Source organism: Hemicordylus capensis, chromosome 3 (assembly GCF_027244095.1).
Source record: "Hemicordylus capensis ecotype Gifberg chromosome 3, rHemCap1.1.pri, whole genome shotgun sequence".
NCBI lineage: Eukaryota > Metazoa > Chordata > Lepidosauria > Squamata > Cordylidae > Hemicordylus > Hemicordylus capensis.
Window position 1 is genome coordinate 140,838,080 of NC_069659.1, and position 22,013 is coordinate 140,860,092.

At 42.1% G+C, this 22,013-nt stretch overlaps 1 protein-coding gene across 1 annotated transcript; it reads right to left on the minus strand.

Moving 5' to 3' along the window:
- Nucleotides 1-747: 747 nt before the first annotated feature.
- On the minus strand, nucleotides 748-20,615 carry F7 (coagulation factor VII). Its single transcript, XM_053304431.1, has 8 exons — nucleotides 20,500-20,615; nucleotides 17,718-17,878; nucleotides 16,128-16,152; nucleotides 15,919-16,032; nucleotides 13,474-13,614; nucleotides 12,361-12,467; nucleotides 6,446-6,566; nucleotides 748-1,482 (listed from the first exon to the last, which is right to left on the minus strand). Exons 1-8 carry the CDS (start codon nucleotides 20,567-20,569, stop codon nucleotides 938-940), a joined length of 1,284 nt encoding a protein of 427 aa, XP_053160406.1. The 5' UTR covers nucleotides 20,570-20,615; the 3' UTR covers nucleotides 748-937.
- Between the last annotated feature and the right edge of the window lie 1,398 nt (nucleotides 20,616-22,013).

Genomic DNA, 22,013 nt, shown 5'->3' on the forward strand with positions numbered 1-22,013 from the left:
AGGTAACAGCCCTCCCCTGCTGTTGCTCCCCTCAGGAAACAGTATTCAGTAGTATCTGGCCTATGACTCTGGAGGCTGTAAATAGCTACCATGATTAGCAGCCATTGATGGAGCTATCAATGTATCTAACTCTCTTCTAAAAACATCTAAGCTAGTAGCCATTAATTACACTTTTATGGAAGCAAATTCCATAAATTAATTATAAATTGTGCACAGGTCCTGTCTTTTCGGTCCTGAATCTACTGCCAATCAATTTTGTTGATTGACCCATGTTATGGTATTGTAAAAGCGGGAGGAAAAGCTTCTCTGCCCACTTTCTCACCACTACAAATGACTGAATAATCCACCTCCTCTGCTAGTCTTCCCCCCCTTCTGCCCCACCCCTCGAATTAAAAAAACAACACACCAAACACTTTAGCCTGTTCTTGTAAGGAAATTGCTCCAACCCTCTAATCATTTTCACTTCCCCTCTCTGCATTTTTTCAATTCTGCAATACTACAAGCTGTTTTTATCCCATATTTTTTACCAGTCAGGCTCCAAGACTGGAAGCAAGCCGAGATGAGATGAAAAGGGGGCGGGATGGGGAAGCAGACCAGCACTGCCTCTGTCTGTTTGCTAGAACTCAACCTCCACCTCTGGTCCAAGTGCTTCAGGAATCATGGAATTTGTCAAATTAACATGCAATTAAACAACAAAATCTAACGGGACTTTTCTACTTATAATACACACTTGTCGGAAACATTAAATAAACTAAACATTGTAATAGCATACACTCCTTTCTGGGCATATTAGAAATAACACTAAAATGTAAATACATACAAAATTAATACAATTAAGTTTTAAATCAATATATGGTCTTTAATCTATTAAACATGCTTAAAGAATGTTGAATAGAGAGATGTCAAAAGTGGTAGCCAGATAGAAGAGCAGCACAAGTTAGGAATTCATGTGATTGGTTAACCAGTCAATGTACTTGACCACATTTGTATAAACCCCATATGTGCCTTTTGCTGCACATCCCTTCCCCCAGCTCACAATCCCTGTTAGAAACCAAGTATCCTTGTACTTGGTGGCATGAGGCCCACCACTGTCACCTTCACATGAGTCTTTAGTCCCATCAAAGTACCCAGCGCAAAACATGTTCCCTGTAATAGTGAAGTTAGTGTGCTGAACGCATTCTTTCTTGTGCATTTTGCGGAGCCTCACTTGCATAAGTATGGCGGAAGTTGGCCCACCTTCAATGAGACGACCCCACCCACTCACTGTGGAGTATTCAATGAAGTTCAGCACGTCTGCGGCAAATCGCTTCTGTGGCAAGCATATGGGCACCACATAATCCGTCAAGTTAACTGGTGTTTCTAATCGCAGCAAGGCAATATCATTGTCAATTCTCGTTTTTGGAATATATTTTTCGTGGAGGATGATTTCAGCAACCTTCCTTTCCTGTTCACCTTCATCTTCATGGTCTCGGCTGTATTCACCTGGAAAAGCAATGTGTAATATTTAGGAAGCAGATGGTTTCAAGCTCCTTTGCAGCACAGGTCTCTCAGAGCACAGCCAATGCTTTAGGAACACTTTATGGCAGTCAGGGAGGAGCCATCCCTCAGTGATAGAACCCATGCTTTGCATGTAGAAGGTTCTAGGTTCAATCCCTGGCATCTCTGTCAGACAGTGTAGTCACTGCCAGTTAGTGTTCTGAGTGGTAGGGATGTGCAAACAGGTTCCGATGCAGGTTCGATTCGACTGTTTGGGAACCAAACCCTCCTGGAGGTTAGCAAGGTTTTTTTTTAATGTTCATTTTTTAAAAAAACCCACCCCAAACCCTACCCCTGGGGGAGTGGTCCAAAGTGGCAGAGGGGAGGGGTCCTCAGAGGTTTTCCCTCCCACTGCCGGCCTCCCTTACTTCAGAAATTGGTGTTCAGATGTTCTTCGGCCGGTTTTCGGCCTTTCCCCCTCGGCATGGCAGCCATTTTGGAGGTTCAGACTCTAACTAAACCGGACCAGCTGGTTCTGTGCACAGCCCTACTGAGTGGTCTATCTCCATATGCTCATCAAAACTCAAGAATACTTATTAGCGACACTTTAACAGCCCTGCTGGATCATGCTGAGCGTCTGTCCAGTCCAGCATCCTGTTTCACTAGTGGCCCACCAGATGCCTCTGAGAAGCCCACAGGCAAGAGGTGAGGGCATGCCCTCTCTCTTGCTGTTGCTCCCCTGCAACTAGCATTCAGAGGCATCTTGCCTCTGAGGCTGGAGGTGGCCTATAGCCACCAGACTTGTAGCCATTGATAGACCTGCCCTCCATGAATTTGTCTAAGCCTCTTTTAAAGCCATCCAAGCTAGTGGCTGTCAACACATCCCGTGGCAGAGAATTCCATAGATTAATTATGCGCGATGTGAAAAAAGTACTTCCTTTTGCTCATGCTAACAAGCTAAAGTGTAGGAAAACAATTTATTCCTCTCTTACATAGAAGGGTTTAATATTCATAATATGCTTTGAATGGATAGTTTAGTCTCTCCAGAATATAAGACCCGATTTTTTGAGAACCAACTCTTTATGTAGGCACATTTAGACCTTCACACATGTACTGCTCCTAGCCACTTGTAATGCAGGAATGGTCTGGGTGAACTGGCCTAGCCCCCTTATCATCAGATGATGGATAGCAATCCACCTGGAAGCAAACCCTGCTAGTGAAACTAACATCACTTTGGCTCTCCACCCCCACATCTACTTTCCCTGGGTTATGAGGAGGCCAGGAAACTTCTTAAACAGCACACAATGGACGCAGATTGACAAACTGACATAGGCAGGGCACCAAACATCCCTATCAGTGAAAGCTTAAGGTACATGGTGGCACCTACTGCATATCTAACACAACTAGAGGCCCCTAAGTGTGAGCACTGTAAGATATTCAGCACTCTGAATTTATCCCTTAGGGGATAGAGTCGCTCTGGGAAGAGCATCTAGGTTCCAAGTTCCCTCCCTGGCATCTCCAAGATAGGGCTGAGAGAGATTCCTGCCTGCAACCTTGGAGAAGCCGCTGCCAGTCTGTGTAGACCAGGGCTGCTTAACTTTGGCCCTCCTGAAGCTGCTGGGCTACAGTTCCCATAATCTCTGGGTGCTGGCCACTGGCTGGAGATTATGAGAGTTGTAGTTCAAAAACAGCTGGGGGAGCCTAAGTTGAGCAGGCCTGGTGTAGACAATACTGAGCTAGATGAACCAATGGTCTGACTCAGTATATGGCAGCTTCCTATGTTCCAGTTCTACATCTCCCAACTACTTTCTGACTGCAATCCTTTTATAACATATAATGTTTTCAAGTTCTGTGCAGCAGCATGCAAAATTCACCGGGATCTGACCACCAGCAAGAACTAATCAGGCCCGACACAGTTGATACCTGCATGCCATCTCTGCTACCCAGTTATACAGCTTTAATGTTATCATATTTTAATTCTAATTCTAATCTTAACTATTTTATAGCTTCTCATATTTTTTAGATTTATGCTCAGTCTCCAACTTCTTAGCCTCTGTGCATTTACTTTAACATATTTCAATTCATTTTATAACATTCCATAGATTTTAGTTCAACAACAATGAGATTTTAGCTTTAACTTTACAGTTACTCTCTCCACAGGCATAGACTGCTTTTAATGCTACCGTTGTTATGTTTTTCTTATGCTGGTCAAAGACTGAAATAAAGATATTGATTGATTGGCTGTGGGAACTGAGTTTCTGATGGTGTCCTTGAAGCCTGTTGAGCCACTAGTTCTTCCTTCCTGTTTCAGGAACCCAGTGATGTTACATGGCCACTTGTAAGCCCTCTTCCATCTGTAAATGTGTGCGTTGGCTCAAAGCCTCTGCAAAGCACATTCCCACTAGTGCTCTTGAGCTGCACATGTTCTCTCTCTTCCCTCTGTGGTTCAGGACAGAAAAGCAAGTATTCCTTCATTCAATATCCCCTCACTCTGAGTGATTTTTAGAAGTCTCATTCAGCTGTTAATCCCACTAGATGGCCTTGTGAAGTCAGGTTCTCAACACCAAAGAAAATAGATTAGCCAGCCATTGAACTCCTTGGATGAAGAGTGAGATAAAAATGCAATAGAAACAAAAGAGAAATATTAACACCACTGCCAGTTTAATCTGCATCATAAATGATCTATCGTTGGGAAATTACAAAACTGGTGATGCAAGAATAGCTGCTTTCTTATTAAGATTTTTTTTGGGGGGGAAATTAAATATACTATGATACATTTCCAGGCTTGCCTGACAAAGTCTCTCCACAAAGTCTATAACATGTAACATATGAAACTGGGAACACACGTGTACACCTGTCATACTCCTGTTTTGATGCCAAGGATTACTCCTTAGCTACTCTCTCCGCTTTACAAATTTGTGAGTGCTTTTCTCTGTTGTACACTGTCTTCATTTCTTCTGCAATGACTTGTCCTATGCTGGCTTTTGAAGTATTTGGAAGTATGCAGCAGATGGAAGTAAAAGATCCAAGGAAATGTAGGATGGAAGAAATAGGCACTCTAAAAATATATGGATAAAGATAAGGACATGGTGGGGAATGTTGTGCCAGAACAAGTCTGAGAATCTACAAGAGGAGGAGGAAGTAGGAGGTGTCAGAAGAATCAGGTGGGGAACAAGATTGTATAAACACATGTTCACAACAATGCTGGCAAATGTGACATAAATGGGGTGCAGTAGTGTATTAGTACTGAAAAATACTTAAAATAAACTGCTTCAGCAAAAAGCCAAGAAACATTTCCCCCGTATTCAAGCAACCCAACTGAAACACAATTTACAAATTCAGAATAATATCTGGGTATAAAGAATATGGGTTGGGATCAAATTGGAAAGGGGGGGAAATGATTTTTAAAAAAATGCTCTGGTTATGGGCAAACCAAACCTCGTGCAGACTCTGCTGGAATTAAAATTCCAACACAACTATATTTTCCAGAAAGCAGAACAAGCACAATCTGCAACCTTTCCCCCTCCCACTTGTGATTTGATCCCATGGGGGGGGGGAATGAAGGGACCACATATCTCTATTAGCTCCATGGCCTGTGCACAAGAGAAGCCCTCCCCAGAAAGCTTTGCCATACTCCCCACCTCAATATTTTCTAAAAGAAACAATTTAAAACATCTTTTAAAAGAGGCTATTTAGTATTTTATCTGCCACTTATAACATTTGATCCACTTGGGAGGCTATGATCCTCCAAACCTTCACCCTGAACACAAAACCATTGGCCTTGCATTATTGTTTTGAAGGCAGCCTGACAGACAAGTCTATTTAAACAAAACCAAGGAAGAAAAGGGAAGTTTCTTATATCTGGTAGGTTCTTTACTTTTTATAGTTCTCAGTTTTTACTTTTTAATCAATAACTTTTAATTTGATACTTCTTTTAAAAAATGTAATTTTAAATGTGGGCTTAGCCTAATCTTTTAACTTGTTTAACGGTATTAGTCTTTTATTTTACATTGTGAGGCTGTTCACACATGCAGCCAAGAGTGGGCTAAGGCAGCCGAGCCTGGTCATGTCTGCGTGTGAGAACCACCAGGAGCTGTCGTTGCAAACCCTCTTGGTGAGCCCACTGCTTATCTAGGGCTAAGGGTCAAAGAGCACCCTAAACTTGGGCTAAGTGCTCATGTGTTGGTGCTGCATGGCACCAACATGGGAGCAGGCTCCATGCCAGCGCCAGAGGGATCCCCACAATGCACTGCACACTCAAGCAGTGCATTGTGGGAGTTCAGGGGGCTGGGATGACATGTCCCGACCCCTACACCTCCGTGTTGCCGGGGGAAACAGCAGACATTTCGGTGCATGGGATCGTGCGCCCTGACCTTCTCAGTTCCAGCAGCTGGATCATCTGCAGGGAAGGTAAGCTTCTGCTGCCTTCCCTGCCGCTAAGCCCTTCTCACTGATCATGAGAAAAGGCTCTATATCTATTTTATTAATGTTGTGAGCGGCCCCGAGCAGTAGTGTACTGGAGGGGCGAGGTATCAATATTTCAACTAACTATATCTTCTACAGGTTTTATACTTCTTCACATCCCTCCCCCTGCCACTTTGTGATTGGAAGCTTCTCCACACAACCATTGTATTCTTGGACACTTTGGCAAAAATGTGTCTGAGTTTACACCACTGGAACATTTCTCCTGCACTCTCTTTCTCTCGTTCTCTCTCTCTCTCCCCCACTGCTCAAAATCAATGGAATCAAAATCAAGGGACTGAAGCACATCTAAGTACACCTAAATGCTGAAATGGATCATTTCTCCTTCATGGCTGGTTTGTGGCCACTGTATTTGGCTCAGATGAATGCTGAACAAAATGAAATGGGTTCTCCTTATAGCATTTTAGCATCCATCCTGAAACAAATGCACAGCCCTAACATCTCTAGTTTTTCCATCACACCAGAAAGTGAGGAAGATTGCACTTACCCAGTTTTATTGTGAGTACTCTGTGGCGTGCATGGATCAAGCAATGAGCTGCAGTAGCTACCCAAGATGGAGCAAGCAGAACACCTCCACATTTTTCTTTTGCACCTTCTATCATGAGGGCCTGAAAATATCACCACAAAAGCATTTACAAGAAACATGATTTACAAGGTAGTTATAAGGGACCTGTTCTGGTATCTTTTATCTATTGTGTGCAGTCATAGAATGGAATGGTTAGTCATTTTTAGAGAGAATGCTTTAAAATGACTAAGGAGAACGCTTGAGGTACAAAAATAAATGGCAACCTCTAGACATATCCTGCAACTAAGTAACATGTAGGAAACAAAAAGACTGAGTGATTTATTTTATACTGTAGTGGATTATAGCCCTTGTATCAGAGCAAGTTCATGTGAGTGGGGGAAAAAATTTCTGAATAATCCCTGCTAAGCTTTCTGGCAAAGGCTACTCCTAAAACCTTTCTGTATTTCTGTTAAGTTCAAAAATGTCTGCCGCTGCCACCACCCCTCTTTTCAACAGAGCTTGACCCTCCCTGGACATGGGGTGGAATCCCAGGGCAACTCTCTTTCTCTTGCTATTGGAAAAGTACACAAATATCCTCCACATACAAGCCTACACGTGGTGAGAAAACTGGTAGTTTGCTGAATGTCTGAGGATGTGCTTGCACCAGAGTAAGACCCCCTTTCAGCCCCCCTTCCTCCTGAGTTAAAAACACCAACAGGAGAGGCTTGTAAAAGAATAGAACAAAAAGAAAAACAGGTTTATTCAAATGCTACAGACTGCTTCCATCTGAGGCTCTCTCAGCTTTTAGTTACAGGTAAAAATATTCAGTAGGTTACAAGATTACTTCAAAAAGCACCCTGAGTTATATTGGGGTGGCACACTTTAAAAATCGTGGTGACCCAGTTGCAAGGAACAGGTATGTAGAAAAATACAAAAGCACCTTTAAAAGCTTACAGAGTATTTTGCAATCCCATGGCTTGATGGGTAAAGGATAGTGTTTCTTAGTTTAGTTATATTACAAGTAAACAATAATAGAACAGTTTCAGGGATATACAAAGCACACACCAAAGAAACAGAAAATCTAACACAAAATCTGACTAAACAAACTATGCCTAGAAGCCAAAATCCTGTTTTCCTTTGTCTTGAACTCACCAAATCCTGGATGAGAATTAAAGCCCCTGCAGTTCTATCTTCCAAGAACAGCAATTTTTATCCAGCAGCCATCTTCTCCTGGCCACGTGTTCCTCTCTGCACCCCCAGCCAGCTTCTTCTAACAAATAAAAACTTCTTCCTCCCAATATCTCTTTAGGTCCCACCCACCTGGTGTACTGATTGGCTGAGCCTTGGAGTTCACCAGCCTGTCAGTCAGGACAGGGTTCACTTCTGATTTACTCTTTAGGGGAGGGGTGGCTGTTCACTACATATACAAGAAGAAGGAGGCCTCTGTTCGTTGACTTCAGCTTACACTTGCTCTCCTATAGACCCGACTCTGTGACTCTTGACCTTTGCTCATTGACCTTGACTTGTGCTTGCTCCTTTGCAGACTTGACTCTCCAGCTCTTAACCCCTGCTTATATTTGCTCCTTTGGAGACTGGCTCTCCAGTTTCCATCCGTGGCTTCACCCGACCTTGGCCTAGCCTAAATTCCCTCAGGGTGAATCCTTGCCAATGGAACAGCACTCTTTATCCCCAGGAGATATGATAGGAACCAATCTTCCCGCTTCCCATGGAGCTAATAGCAGCTTCACGGGGAAGGAAGTACACCAGGGAAAATGCACTGGAAGAAAGGATAACATCTTCTCCCAAGACACCACATCCTATAATGATCATGAGTTCATCAATACAAAACCAAAGAATGAGGTTTGGCAGGCAAAGAACACATCATTGGTTGCAATTCTGAAAAGCAATGAAAACACACTAGACCAAAACCTTCCACCTAACTGGCAGGCCCCATGTGACCTAAGGGCCTGTTCACAAATTACCATTCTCTAAGAAAGCACAGACATTATATGGGAATGTCATCAGACATAGTTATAAATGACCACGTCTTCCCCCTTAATCGTTAAAAGAACTAAAAACATCTTAAAACACACCTTTTAAAGGAGGTTTTTTAATGCTCAATTTTTTGTTAAATCTGGTAGGTTCTTTACTTTTTATAATTTTCAGTTTTTAGCTTTTAAAATAACCTTTAATTTGAACCTAATAATGATTGTGGTTTTTTAACTGACAACTTTTTTGTTTAATTTAGTTAATTTTATTACTTTTATTGTATCTTGTGTCTATGTTATTGTTGTGAGCCGCCCCGAGCAGTAGTGCACTGGAGGGGTGGAGTATAAATATTTTAAATAAATAAATAAATAAAAATGCATATGAATAAAATAAAGTGTGTGTGTGCGCGCGCGTGCGCGTGCACGCATGCGCGTATACATGTATACACACATATTTCAGCAAGTTTCTATCAGTTGTGGAAGTGTTATCTTCCTTTTAGAACATCTCAACAACAATACTTCATGAGAATCTGATGTGCACCTCTGTGGCTGATCAGGTTTGTCTTGATTGTCTGTATTTTCTGACAGTTGGCTGAAATGAGTCATGATCTTCTTAAGTTGCCTGAAAGCACTCTGGGAGGACTCAGATAACAACGGTTTTGATGCAATACATCTCAATTGTCAGTCTGGATTACATAAGACTGTGGGTATGGTTGTGACACCACTGTACTTTCTGATCCCTTGTACCAGAGTCAAGATTTCTCATACAAACCTTGTCCACTGATTTAAGTGCTGGAAGTGCACATGCTCTTTTGTCAGAATAATATTCTTGTTTCTGCTTCAGAATTCCCTTAATTCAACTAAAACTGTTATTGCTCCTGCTGTCCAGCAGATCATCAGCAATGGGGAAATTAGATAGAAGATGCCTTCCCATTAAAAGCTGAGCAGGAGACCAACTATGCTGAGTCTAGAGGAGTTCTTGTGTAAATCAGCAAAGCCTTGTATAAATCAACACCACAGTCCAAGGTTTTCTTATGCAGATTTTTTTTTTACAGTCTGCACAGACTGTTCTGCAAGGCCATTCGATTGAGGAAAGTGTTGGCTAGATGTGGTATGGCAAAAATCACTGTCTGTTGCTAACTGCCTGGATTCTGCACATGGAAATTGCATTGCATTGTCTCTGAAAAATCCATCTGGGATGCTAGTAGTACTTGTCAGTGTGCATAGTTCTGAGTAAGGAGAATAATCACCGGTGACTACTAAATAATCTTTGGAACATCAAGTAAATAAATCAGTGTCTACCTTCTGAGATGTTCTGTTGGGAACAGCATGTGGATTCAACAGCTGTGGCTGGTGGCAGCATGGCTTATATTTTAAGCAGAGGATAAAATCTTTCACCATATTTTCTATGTATTGATTAATCCTGGGACAATACATCACTTCCCATGCTAGTTTTTTGCACTTCTCAGATGACCCTTGTGGATTTTTGGGGGGAAGTATTTATCTGTGGAGGCTATGAGGAACCACTAGTTTGCTTCCTTTATAAATCACACCATATATTGTGAACCGCCCCAAGCGTTTGGTTTGGGGCGGTATAAAAATCCATCAAACAAACAAACAAACAAACAAACAAACAAATAAAATAAAAATTACAGTGAGTTCATGCCTCCAGTTCCAGTAGTCCCTCAACACCATATCACAACTGTATTTTGTTTCTGGCCACCCAGTCATTAAACATTGCTTCAGAAGATGTAGTGATGGATCTTTATCTGTTTCCTCTTTAATACACCGTAACTTTTTATTTGCCACCAGAAGTGAGATTATGATCATATCCACTGAAGCCTGTATTTCAGATTCCACAGTCTTTTCAGCTGGTATAGTGGGGTTAATTGACCTGGAAAGTGCATTAGCAGTAAACAAAGGTTTCCCTGGTGTACATGTCACAGCCAAATCATATTTCTGGAGTTTGGAAATCATGCATTGAATCTGGAGGGCACAGGCATTCTGTGATTTGTTGAACAATGCTATGAGGACGACAATGACAAATATTTGTATACTACTTTTCAACAATAGTTCCCCAAACTGTTTACCTAGAGGAATAAAAATAAATTAAGATGGCTCCCTGTCCCCAAAGGGCTCACAATCTAAAAAGAAACGTAAGACAGACACCAGCAACAGCCATTGGAGGGATGCTGTGCTGGGGCTGGATTCGGCCAGTTGTTCTTCCCCAGCTCTTCAGAGAGAATCTCCACTTTAAAAAGGCGCCTCTTTGCTCAGTTAGCAGGGGAGGGGCTTGCGGTCTGCTAGCACAGTCATTGATTGGCCATAAATATATTGGTTGAATCTCTCACAAGCAAATGATATACAAAGTAATTCTTTCCATCTGGACATATCTAGCTTTCGCATCAGTCAGCTATTTTGAGGCATAGGCAAGTGGCAGACAGCAAACATCATGGTTTTGTAGAGAACTGCACCCAGTCCAGACTGTGAGACATCAGCAGAGATCTTAATTGGATTATTTGGGTCATAGAATTGAACACTCCTGCTAACTGGGCAAAGAGGCACCTTTTAAATGTGGTGATTCTCTTTATTGAGCAGGGGGAGAGCAAATGGTCATACCATCTCCAGCACAGTACCTCCAGTGGCTGTTGCTGGTGTCTGTCTTACGTTTCTTTTTAGATTGTGAGCCCTTTGGGGACAAGGAGCCATCTTCTCTCTCTCTCTCTCTCTCTCTCTCTCTCTCTCTCTCTCTCTCTCTCTCTCTCTGTAAACTGCTTTGGAAACTTTTGTTGAAAAGCAGTATATAAATATTTAGTAGTAGTAGTAATTGTTGTTGCAGCATCAGGCGTTCCTTCAAAACTTCTCATTCTTCTTCCTGATCTGTAGACCAGCACCATTCATTTTTATTTTCAAAAAACAACCTCAGAGGAGTTGCTTTTGCTGACAAATTAGGGATGAATTTTCCAAGATAATTCACCATTCCCAAGAATTGTTGAACACCCTTCTTAGACCGTGGGCCTGTTATCATTTCAACAAGTACCTTCTCTTTGTCAAGTTTCACCCCTGCACCAGAAAGAACATCTACCAATTCCAAATACCTTTCTCTTTGTTCACTTTTTAAAGTTAGCAACCCTAGTAGCATTTTGGACTTCTTGAAGTTGCTAATCACACTCTCACTATACATCTCTAATCTTCAAAATAACCCCATGTACTGCTAATTAGCAAAATACAAACTGCATATTACAAATGTCTCTTTTCCACATTAAAATACACTTTGATGGCCATTTAAAAGAAGTTCAAAGGCAATTTATCTCACATGTGAAAATGCTCTACTTTGCAGCCTTGCCACGTTTGTTTTCTTGTTTGGGGGGTGGGGAATAGTTTGTGTATTTTGTTTCTCATTCATTGAACGAATTATGCCTCAGCTGCATTTCTCAGCATTCAAAGTGAAATATTTTAGAATTTCTTCCCCTGTGAAACTTGTGCTAGTAATTAATAGCTGGTTTGATTGCTGTGTAAAAATATGGTTGTGTTAAGTCTTGGTAGAGATCTCTATTATTACCTATACAATAGTGTGAACTCCACTGCACAATTCTAGCACCAGACTGCTCATCTAGGGATGAACAGCAATGAGATTACACTTCACCCCCCTACCCTAACAGTCCGCAAAGCCCCACATTTTGTGAATCTTTAGTTTATGAGAGCTGCAGCTGCTTAGTTTCTTTTGAAACCCAAGAACCTGGCACTATTTTCTTTCTCCCTGATGTTCTATGAAAGTACATCTAGAGAGACTTGGGCCTGTCCATGCAAAATGCTTAAGACATGAATATGTTAAGAGAAACTACATTCTATGAATTTGTGTACTAAACATGTTTGGTTTCATTGTACTAAAGTTCAGTGCAAACTCACTTGCCATGGGCATTCACCCGGAGGACAGGAATAACCTCCTACAATTCTTCCTTCTGGTCCCTCCTCTTTCTTGGCCAAAATGGGTATTTTCCCACAAGGGTATTCAACTGTTAAAAGATTAATATAGCAGGTTATGCATGAATTGTGATACAAGACCTTTAAACACACACACACACACACACACACACACACACACACACTTGTTTTCATTTTGCAATACTGCTGTATTGCAAAACTGCAGTAAAAAAGATTTTGAAGAAGAATAAAGTGGACTTCAAGACCATAATCACACCACTGTGTTGTAACAAAAGGCCCTTTTCAGATGTGAATTTTCCCTTACTTGCACTCATTAGTTTTGCTTATTTAAAAAAGTGCGTGACTTGCAATTGTTTGTTTTCTGTTCCTCCTTCTCAACAGGCTGTGAAAGTTATGTGCAGTCCAGTCAACAAACTAGTTAAGCAAGAGCAGCTGGACTGAAACAGATTCTCATATCTTCCCAGAGAAGTCAAGATCTGCAATTCAGTCAACCACAGGCTGATGACTCTGCATGCATGCCCTGTGTAGGTCTTGCAGACAATGCAAGCCTACATTACCAGCAAGTAAATCCTGGCCAATGATATGGAAGTCCGTTTAGCTGGATGATGGACTCAAGTCATAATGCTAGGATTGCATTATTATTATTTTTTAAATTTATTTAACATATTTTTATACCACCCAAAACTTATGTCTCTGGGCAGTTTACAATAAAATAGTATGAATAGTTACTATTCTATTATGAATAGTAAAAGTGCACCTGAGCCAGATGTTTGTTTGTTTTTTAAAAATTAAAAGCAGGCTATAAATATAGTAATTAAAGTAAGTAAATAAACTAAAGAAAAAAATCTAAGTTGAATGAAGAAAAAGAGAAGAAACGCCTTTTTAAAAAGTAATGCAGTTTTCAAACTCTAGTCGACTGGGAGGCTTACTGCCTTTGTATTTTATCTGATTTTAATAAAATTAATCATAACTTGATTCTTAATAAGAGACGGCCTCTGTTTTCTCTCTGGCATCTATTAGGAAAGAGATGTTACCATACTATACACAGGTGTGGTGATGTGATATACCAAATCTTACCTTCTGGGATGCAAGATACTTCATCACTTGCTAGCCTGTATCCCTCTGCACAAGAGCACTGCCGTATTGTAGTTGCATTGTCTGTGCAGTAATGTTCACAATTGCCATTGTCATAAATGCACTTCAGTCTGTCTTCTGGACCTAGATATAGGAGCCGAATATGTGAATTAATTACATTGGCTGAATGACCATGTAAGGGAATGGGGTATGTCAGCCCCTTTACAAAACTGAATTATTTAAATCTCCTTCCCGCCTCCCCATTTAGAATCTTTCTTGTGACCCAGCAAAACTGGTGGGATGGTGGGAGTTTACACCATCGTAGTGGTTTTCAGAGTTCATGTTCAACAATACTTAATAATTCTTGGGTTATTTTGAGCCCAATTGCATCTGCAAATGTTTGCAAGCAACCTGCACCCTCAAACCTGAGCAGAAGGTCAGACTTAATGGCATCTCTCAGTCAACAGGATTCCTTTTAGAAGAACCCTTTTTTGTTCTCAGAAAGATATTTGCAAAATGTGTTCTTGAGGGTTGCCCGCAGGCATCTTTGTAACCAGAGCAATATAAATGCAGATAGACCTAATCAGTGGTAAGATCATATTCATTTTAACACTTGGGGTCCCATACATTTTTTCTTTTGTAAAATGTACTGTGATTGCCTAGCTACCTAATGGCGCAGCAGAGAAATGACTTGATTAGCAAGCCAAAAGTTGCCAGTTCGAATCCCTGCGGACTATGGGAAACACCTAAATCGGGCAGCAGCGATATAGCAAGATGCTGATAGTCATCATCCCATACTGTGCAGGAGGAGGCAATGGTAAACCCCTCCTGTATTCTACCAAAGACAACCACAGGGCTCTGTGGTCGCCAGGAGTCGACACAGACTTGACGGCACACTTTACCTTTACTGTGATTGCAATATCTGTGATAAACATCTGTTAGTTTTGTTCTGGTAATTCAGAATCAATAATTGCACTCAGGGGCACATCTAGGTAATTTTGGTGCCTGGATCTGAAGGGCTTTGGAGAACCCCCCCCCCCACACACACACGCCTTGAGTTAAAAAATAAAAGGTAAAGGTTTTTTTTTTTAAGTTTAAAAAAGGGAACCTGCATTTTTTAAGGCCTCCCGTGGAGGGCCTTCCCAGAAGAATACCGCCGCAGCTCTGAAAACTGCAATAATTCTAGCCACCGTGTGTGTGGCTGGTGTATGGGGGGTGGTGGTGTTTGAGCCAAGCAGGCCTCCCCCTCCCCTCCAGCAGGTGTGCTGGAGTGCCTCGCAGTTCTCCAGGGCCGCTGGACCAAACTGTCAGGCCCAGTGGCCACTCCCACTCCACCCACGACGGCCACTGTGGTGGCAGTGGCAGTTGTGGGTGTAGTGGGAGCAGCCGCTGGGCCTGACGGTTCGGCCCAGAGGCCCTTGAGAACTGCGAGGCACTCCAGCACACCTGCACAGATGGAATAGAGTGTTGCAACCCCCAACGTAACGGGCTTGTGACCCTCTATTCTAACTGCGCAGGTGTGCTGATCACATTGATCACAAGGGCCACTAGGCCGAACCATCAGGCCCAGCGGCTGCTCCTGCTCCACCCACGTCTGCCACTGCCACCACAGGGGTGGGGGAGGCCTGCTTGTCTCACCCCCCCCCACACACACACCAGCCATGACCATGGTGGCTAGAATTATTGCAGTTTTCAGAGCTGGCTCAGCCCCCCCGCTTGACCCGCCACCACCACCACCACGTGGGTGGGGGAGGCCTGCTCGGCTCATCCCCCACACCCCCGGCCATGCACATGGTGGCTAGAATCCTAGTTTTCAGCACCGCAGTTCAGTGTTGCAGGGCGGGCACGGGGTGCACATCTCAGCATTATAAAGAGGGCTCTTAAAAATATAGACTGAATCCTCTCAAGGAGATCAAAGTTAGTGTAAGGGCCCAATTATGCTCCGTACAAGAGTTGTGCTAAGGATTTTGCCAGAAACAATTTAATAGCTGCAGGGAGGAAAATTCCACCCTGGGCATGATGAGATTGCAAAAGAGCCATAGCATTTCATTGAGCCGGTGAAGCAGCATATTTGGCCTGTGCAGTTTATTCCTCATTGGCTTGAAAAAACAAACAAACGCCTAAATATTTGAAGAATCTCACCTGCTCAGTAGGTTGGTTATTAATATGCCAATTTAAAAAATGATTTTTGTTTTAGAGTAATTTATAACCAGGTGGTCTTCCTTACAATATTGTGCAAGAGCCTTAAGAGCTCGCCTTAGGCCAATTTGAGTCTGCGATAGAATGACTGCTTCATCAGCATACAATAAACCAGTGTTTTGTTTTTATGGCTTTGGGGTACATTTGACTCCCAAACCAGACTGATACAGTGCATTATTGTTATTGACAAAGAGTTAAGGAAGAATTTTAATATAATTTTTAAACTTTAAGAAGATAGCAATACCTTACCACTTTCACAGTTTTTGCCCTCATAATCTATAGGACAAATGCACACGTAGTCTTGGAACTGGTCAGTACATGTCCCACCGTTCTGGCAAGGGTTAGAGTTGCACTGATTAGGATCTGTGAAAACACTCAGTGTCAGCAAAAGCCTGGGGCGGGGGGGGGGGAATCTAATAGTAAACTTTCTAGAACTGTGTTAGTATGACTTCCCTTACCTATGTAGCGCACCCAGAATTCCCTCTGGCGGCAGAGATTTGGGAGAGAAGAACACAACAAATTATGCATAAGTGGGTTTCCACATATTAGCATCCATCCGCTTCACAAATACAATAGTAGAATTCTACCACTATCACAAATAAGGTGATGGGCACAAATGGCAAATCACACATAATACAAAATGTTTTGTCTCCAACATTTCACAGATGAAAAGAAGGCTACTCTTGTGTACTTACAATACCTCTTCTTACACCTGGGTTCACTGCCAATGATGGTTTGCCAAAAAAGGGAGGAAATGAAGTGTGTGAAGAAAGCACATGAGCTCAACACTTCTCATTTAACACCAAACCATTGATTTGTATTATGTGTGAATTGAACCAGATTGCTTCAATGTTCTCACATTAAGGAACTTCTTATTGTAAGTAGAATATGTTTATTAATAGGGAACATTAAAAGGGTTTATCCTCCTTGTAAAAATCATTGCTTTCTGTGTCATAGGGCTAAACAGTTATTTCTTCTCTTTATTCTGACAGTCTTCTTAGATATTTGAAAATTGCTGGGATAGCTTCCTTTAAAAATGCTGGATATGATCTTATCCAACACAATCAACAGATACATTGTTGGGAGTGCTTACAAGGCCCACCAAAATTGTCAGGTTGGGTTGGATTAGAAATCCAACATTTCCTGACATATATTTCAGTCCAGTTTTAGGCCAGTGTGCCGCCTCTCAGCTGAGAGGTGGTGTGCTGGCCATTTAACTTTCAAATGGCCTGTGTAGAGGAGTGGCACTGGCCATTTAAAAGTTAAATGGCCAGTGCGCCACCTCTCCATTGACTTTTAACTTGGGTCCAACAGTCATGTTGGAATTCAACAAAGTTCTGCCACAACAGGAGGGTTTTTATTCAAAATCTGGACTGTCAGGGGTTCTTCCTATTGTGGCAGAACTCTTTCCTGTAATGCCCGACAGAGGGCATATCGTATCCAACTGTCAGACCAACATAACTGCACTAAAACATTGCTTGCCAGCCTCTTCTTCATCTGCGTAGCAATCCTCCAAAAGTTTTTTGGAACTTGATATCATTTTCACAAACAAGAAGGAAAACCTGTTTCTGAATTGCACTACTTCAGACTGCAGGCAGAGGCTAACATGAATGGATGCTCCTATATGCAAAAACAAATTCTTGCACATAGAAAACTCACATGCCAGGGACATGTTTAAGCTAGAACATTTCTCACTTGCATACGAGTTTTCAACATGCAGATTATTATTTTTTTAATGGAGAAGTATTCAGCCATATGAGCCCCAATCTACAGCTTGAAGTGGTATAGGCTAGAGACAGGTTTACCATCACATTGGACTGTGGAATACAGTATTCCAGATGAGGCCTTAATGGTAGCAACTACCTTTTTATGATCAATCCCCATGTCCTTGCAGAAACATATTGACCTTTTCTGGTCGCATCACCCTGTTGACTCATTCAGTTTGTTACTCCTTCAAGGTTCAGGTTAGGCAAAATGTCATCAAAATTGGAAGATGCATTTTAAAAACCAGGCCATTGGCAGCTTTTTCACTTCTGTGCATTACTTACGGCCCTTTTGTCATCTTTAAAGATTTCTCTGGCTTCCTCCAATGAACAGTGCTCTTCAATGCATTCTCGCTCTAGTGACCCTGTTTTTAATTCTTCAAGGAAGGAATTGGCTCTCTTTTTCCTTTGTAACACAATGCTTGCTTCTTCATGCTTTAGGAAGACTTAAAAATAGAAATCATTGGTTGGCACCACACATTTATCAGGAATCTCCCTAGCTGAGAAAAGTAGGAAGCACAGCTGAGCTGACACGACTTACCTTATTTTGTGGCCATTTCTGTGAGTGCTGAAAAGTAGTTCCCATTTTTAGTAAGTTCTTGACATTCATTGAGAATATATTAATGCCATTTCAAGCCTGCTGTCTTCCTAGTTGCTGCTTCTCAGCCCCATTGTGTTTTCACCCTTATTTGCCCTCAGTGCTGTTTCATCTGATCAGCTATGGCAATCCATGTGGTTTTGTTTATGACCTCATAATGCAATCAGTAAACAAAATCATGTGGTCACCTCATCAACAAGATTAAACAGAAGGGAGGGGAAATGAGACTGAGAAGGGTGAAGATTAGTATTTATTCAGTAGTTAGTCACTTTGAAATTGGAGTATTCAACGAAATTGAACAATTGAAATTAGGGAATATCTGTCACAACAACCCCAGCAGCAGTGCTTAAGTTAAGAGGGATCCTCTCTCAAAAGTGCTAGACTTCATTAAGTTTTAACACTGTACCATAGGACATGGGCTCAACAACCCAGGTCCAAGAAATTTGCATGAACCCAGTTTAGGTTTCCCCCCTTGAGCAGATGATCCCCTTCCTATCTTCTTCTCAAACTTTCCATCAGATTCAAAAGCAGTTTGCAGCAAAGCATGGAGAACTGTTCAAGAAATATACCGCCAGATCTCCTCTGGATCTATGGAACTGTCTGCAACAGCTAGCATATAAATAACTTATTTGAAAGCATGCAAATGAAAATGCACACCCCCCAGTATTTTTACAGGGCTAGCTATTTTATCCGGATCTACCTTGCCCCTGGAATCTGCACAATGCTCTTTGAACTGAGTTTTAAAGCAGTGTTTGGGGTTTGTATATAATCAAATTGCCCTCTATTTCCACATACATTTATTGGGTTTGTATGCATGGGACAGCTGCCATTCATGCAGCCCTCCACTCGTGCAGGCTTAGATAGGGCAAGCCTCTCAATACATTTGCTTTTTCTCTTAATACATATGCCCGACAACAAATGTGCAATCTGAAAGCTTGCAACAGCTTCAACAACTAGTAGCTAGTCCTATACAAGCTATTGGATTGGATCCAAAGAACAAGAACCTCCCTATAGCAATGCTCAGTGGCTCTGAAAATCTGGAGACGCTCAGGAATAGGGTTAGATATGGCACAGCTTTGGCGGCAGGGCAAGGGTCTGCCTGCTAATGAAGTGGGAAGTCAACAGAAATCACACACTATTCATACAAAGCACTTCTGGATCCAACTCATTATTGTTGTTCCATTGTATTTAAATAGTAAGTAAACTGTATTTTGGATGAAACCAAAACTGTTTCAGTTTTGTTTGCCAATGTCACTTTTTATCCCTTCAGTAAAGAATATAACTTTAAAATACATGTTTAAAAACCTATCAATTATAATATATGGTGTGTGTGTGTATGCAAATTTGCTTGAATTCAAGTTTATGATTCTAACATGGATTGTAAAATAATCATTCTCCACTTAGACTCATATGTGATTTATAGAATCATGGTCTGTCTATTATCAGGGGCGTAGCAAGGTTGGAGTGGGCCCAGAGACAAGATTTTAAACCCCCCTCCCCCCATGGAAGAAATCTTAAATGAGGCTGAATAGTGGTAACAAAAAGCTATCTATCTATCTATCTATCTATCTATCTATCTATCTATACACACCTATGTGCCACAATAGATCATCCTAAATTATTTTTTAAAAGGTTTTGTGAATTGTGGCCGATGCAAGTCATTTAATGGTACTAGAGAAAGACATGCTGTTCTGGTAGCTCCAGGTCTTAAACAACAACATCAACTTTGGAGGATGAATACAACTGAAGGAAGCCCGGGCGGGTGTGTGGCTGGGGGAGTCAGTCCTGTGACTTGCCTCTGCTCCCCCCAAGGCAACTGTCTCCCCTTGCCCTATTATAGTTACGCCCCTGTCTATTATTGGTTTTATTGACTTATTTAATTGACCTGAAGTAAAGAACTTCCATTATGTATTTGTTTATATAGAGTGTCTGCCATTCAGTTTACCCATGAATGACAGACATGCTGTCAAAAAGATCCAAAATGGGTCCAGTAATGATAGGTACATAAATTTGAAAACTAAACGTAAAATTAACACTTAAATGTATAGATACAACATAGCTATTTCTTTTTCTTTCTTTTAACTATTTTCCTATAGCTTCAATTACAAAATGAACAAATAAAACACTTCAATCTGAATGAGAATAATAGCTGATAATAGAAAAAAAAACACATCATGGCCTGTTCAGAGTTGCTAATATTTTTATCTCATTTTTTGGAACCTAAAAGTTGATTCATGACTAATCATTGACTACAAGTTGGTTTACAATTAAGCTTGGCAGCAGACTAATCATAAATGGTGAGCATAATGGCAAGCATACACACATCTCTGTTGTACAGAACAATTTGATTTTAAGGAAGCTTTAAATGTACATTTAAAAAAAACAACCCAGCACCTTTTATTTAAAAAGCTGTTACTATAACAAAAGAAAACATTTTAATATAATTTATGGCAGTTTCTTGAGTCATACCTGTAGCCAGCAAAAGAGGATACACCAACAAAAGACAGAAAAACAGAACGTTGCAGTGACTGGAAACCATGATGAAATCAAAATACCAATGTCCAAATAGTGAACTGATATTTCAGCAAGAACTCTGTGACCAAAGTTCTCTGTTTCAATTGCTTCAGCTCAAGAGGAGGGCAGAGATACCAGAACAGATGGAACTGAAGCCATTAACAACTCACATAATTCTAGCCCCTTAGGCCCTGTTCATTTGAAATGCCAAACCAGAGTGGCAGAGGTTGGAACTCCAGTGTGCTGGAACTGTGAAACGGCGGTTGCGTGGCAAAAGCGCCCTCCAGTTTGCCTCGCCATGCTCCAATTTGATTGAACCGTTGGTTTACACAAAGGTTTGCTGCTGAGACCTGAGGTTTGGCTGCTGAGGCATTACAAGTCTGAGGGGTTGGACTCCAGACACCACAACTGCAGTTTTGTGCTGATTTCAAAACTGTGATCATAGAGGTGGCAGCGCAGACCTGCCCAAGGATTCACTGCTCTATGCAAGCGGCGCTTCTCACTGGCCACCACTCAGAGAACCATCCCTGCCATCCCCGCCTCTCCTGTCACCTATGCTTGAGTTGCCTGGCAACAGGGATGCCACAATGCCCATTGCAGCCTTGCCATCCTCTCAATAGACATTCCCTATCCCAACTCCATCTCTTGCTCCTTCCACCAGGCAAGCAGGAGGGAAAGGGGATGGGATGACAGGACTGGCACCAAGTGCTTTGCTCCCCGAGAAGCAAGTGACAGTGCTGTATGTTTACAAGCACAAACCCTCCAGGTGGCAACATAAGCAGGGCAACCTATTGTGGCACTGGAAGGGGAACATTTGGCATGTGGCTCCCTCCCTCTGGTCAAGTTTTAAAGGCAGCCCCAAGCAGCCAAATTCTTCCCTCCCCCCCAGATAGGGTGTGGTAAGGGGCCCAGCCCCTCCACCTTGGGTGTTATTGGTCCCTTGGCTTACTCATGAGAGGAACCATCAGTGAGGAACAGGTGGGGGTGCTCTGAAGTGCTCATTACATTCCACAGCACTGCTTCTATGTGAGCACTAATTCCAAATTTACTAGGTGGCATTTGAGCACGTGCCTCCCATTATCCAATAGCCCGCTTTCTCACAAGAGTGCAAGGCCACCAGGTGCTTGAGATCAAGCAAGGATGCTCCATGGAGGGAAGCCATGCTTTCCTTTCCTTGGCCACTGCCACCAACTAGCTGTCAGAGCATGCCCCTTGCCAGCTCATCCACCCATGTGGAAATGTGCACCATTGCCTGTGCCCTTGAAGGGTGATCCCGCTGTCAGTGGCGCTTGCAAAGACAAGGAAAGCAGTCTCCGGGGTACCCCTCCCCCACAGCTTTCCTCCACACAGCAGCCTCACTTGATATAGAGCCCAAGTGGCCTGTCACTCCCATGAGCACCCCTCTCAAAGCAGTTGCACTGATGTGGGGGATATCGGGTGCTTAGATGGATCTTTAAACCATTCAAAAT